The sequence below is a fragment of the Tuber melanosporum genome (assembly GCF_000151645.1).
Source record: "Tuber melanosporum whole genome shotgun sequence assembly, scaffold_60, strain Mel28".
NCBI classification, from domain to species: Eukaryota; Fungi; Ascomycota; class Pezizomycetes; order Pezizales; family Tuberaceae; genus Tuber; species Tuber melanosporum.
In genome coordinates this window covers 319,745-322,438 of record NW_003299107.1, presented here as the reverse complement: position 1 = coordinate 322,438, position 2,694 = coordinate 319,745, and the positions used below count along the sequence as shown (strand labels likewise).

At 46.7% G+C, this 2,694-nt stretch overlaps 1 protein-coding gene; it reads left to right on the top strand.

The window, feature by feature from the left end:
- Nucleotides 1-223: 223 nt before the first annotated feature.
- Nucleotides 224-1,549, top strand: GSTUM_00009794001 (uncharacterized protein; the record flags this gene model as incomplete). XM_002840919.2 has 1 exon in its annotated part: nucleotides 224-1,549. The coding sequence occupies one exon, from the start codon at nucleotides 224-226 to the stop codon at nucleotides 431-433; it is 210 nt and encodes a 69-aa protein (XP_002840965.1). The 3' UTR covers nucleotides 434-1,549.
- Nucleotides 1,550-2,694: the final 1,145 nt, after the last annotated feature.

Here is a 2,694-nt window from a genome sequence, read left to right as displayed (position 1 = left end):
AATATGCTAGTACCGGTCTCTTACGGTGACAATGTCCCCCCTTCCGGTGGGAGCAGGCAGCATGGGGGGGAGAGGGAGAAACTGAATATGAGGGCTGCTTCCACCGGCGATGGATGGATGGTCAAGCGTACGGTACTGGTGTGTTGTAGTTGAAGAAGCTCACTCGACTACAGCATTCGCATCACCGGAGTCTAGGTCAGTACAGTATAGGTACCTATAGTACATGTGTCTTGTCTGGCTATCTTCGTACTTGTACGAGTATTCGCAAAGCACGAATGGCAAGTATGCTTGCCGCCAACCCAGCGACTGCAAAGCAACTACCAGCACAGTACCTGTCCAGCTGCAACCAACCAACAGTTCATCCAGGGAACGCAATACCATGCGGCACTGTGGGCGTCTGAACAAAAGAAAAAAAATCGAAAAAGTGACCTAAAAAGAGTCGAATTGTGTGCCACCACCATCATAAAGCGGCGGGCGAGAGCCCACCCTCCTGCAGAGGCAATCAGGTCGCTACAGGCTTCACCATTGTCACCAAAAAGTCTCGATCCTGCGTGGAGTTCGTGACTTTCTCCTCACTCATGCTGAGTATTTATCATACCTGAACCGTCCCCATTCCACCTTTTTCACACGCTACCGCCACGCTACCGCCGTCTTATGATCTCGCTGGGGAACCAGGGGAAGCAACACTCCGCGCTATAATGATGGCAGCGAAGGGATTAGTGTCGCGGTTTATATTTATTCTTTGGTCGATGTCTCACTAATGTCTGATCGCTGATTCTTGCGCTTCCGCACAACTACTCGAGTACTCTTATTCGGCGTTGACGTTTGTTCCTTCACCGCTCCTCACTTCAACTTTCCCAACCCCCCCCAACTCCCGGCCCTCACCCCTCATTAAATTTCCGCACCACCTTTGAGCCACTTTCCCTCCTTCGTCACCTGTGCCTGGAGATACTTATGATCTTCGAGTGAGCCCCTCTACGAGTACACACCACGTGTAATTGTACGATACACCTCTGCGTTCCTACCGCTGTTGGGACCACCGCAGGAAGCCGCACAGGTTGAGGTCGAAGGGGGAAGAAACTTGTTAATGCCCAAACCTTCAATCAATTTACGTGTGGTCTTTGCTCTTTTTCCCTATCTGACCTTAATTTTCTCTGCTATCATTTTAACTTTTTACCCTGTGGCGGGAGGGGGGGGGGTCTATATTTTGCTATTCATGATTTGATACTTTGCTTTCAGTGCTTGGGGTTCACCTGCTAACTGACCACGGATTCCCGCGATTTAGCTCCTGTCGGGAGGGCCCTGAAAAAGCCCTGAATCAATCCATACAGAGGCAGGAAGAAGGGACCGCAAAGGCTAAAATTAAAAAGGGTTCGAGAGCGAATGCCGTATGGGAGGGGAGAATGTAAAAAGGAGAGAGAAGAACAGAAAAAGGGAGGGCGGACCAAAAAATCTACTAGCGGAGCAAGCGGATGGGGGTGATTTGCCTCCGTCACTCTATAGTACCTAGTCGGTATACCGGGTAAGTTCCCAGGAAATCAAAGTTTTCGACGCTGAAGAAAACGATGCCGATACTCCCTATAGTGAAATATTGAGGGCTACATTCTTGGTTCAGTCAGGCTACTGGGTCTTGCTGTAGGATAAACTGAAGGTTGGACATGGCACCGACATATTGTAGTCACACTGGTCAATTATTACAGTACTTGACTACCTATTCATAAAGTACTGGTATTCGGATGCCTTGGCGTCAGGATTCCCTGTTTAGGCGCTGGGTGTAAACTTCACGCCAAAGTATCCGGATCACTTCTGCTATCTCTTGTAATATTTTTTCTCTATTTAATACTAATAGCCGGTTCCCCTCCTATTTCGCTGTCGCTCATAATCGGGGAAAGCAAGTGTGACGCGTCGGACCTTTTCTTTTTCTTTTTCTTAAGTGAGGTTTGCATAATACAGTCGCACCCCGTTGTCCCGGACCTCTCCCGGATTATTCATTGTCACGGACAATTTTTCAAGATTTGTGCTAGCTACATAGAAATACCCTTCACTGTCCCGGATTTTGAGGGTTTTCCGACCAGATGCAAATTTAGATATTTGTTACCCCTGTTCACATACAAAGTAGATTCAGTGTCCTGGATTCCTCCCAATCTAACCCTAAAATCTCACATCATAGCTGCTAAAAGGCATGATTGATGCCACTTGTGGTCCACAATGTAGGCACACAGGTAAAATGTTCTTCCTCATCCAAGTTCTCACTATCATCTTCCCAACCAGCAATGTCCTTACAGCCAAGGATTTCCTCTCCATTCTCGGATTCCAAATCCAAGGAAACTTCTCGTAGTTGACTGGGCCTATCAAAAGAAGGCAAGGCCTATTGCCGACCTGTCTGATACCTAAAAATCAAACAAGTAACTGAAAAATTAAATAAGCAGGAATCGAACTTGATAAGACACTTCTTTATTTCTTCTGACTAACCAGCAAGTTTTGATACTACAAGTTTAGATATCTTAGGATCAGGATTTGGTAGATGGGTAACTGGGAGAGATTGGTAAAAACAGTGAAGTTTAGTAATATACTGAATAGTGGTTGAAGTAGAGATAACTGGTGGTAGTGAAGGAGTGGAGGTTTGGCACTTGGAGGTATCATCTCCACTAGTATTATCGGCAGTCTCTGAGGAAAGAAAGATTCCGTTAAGCT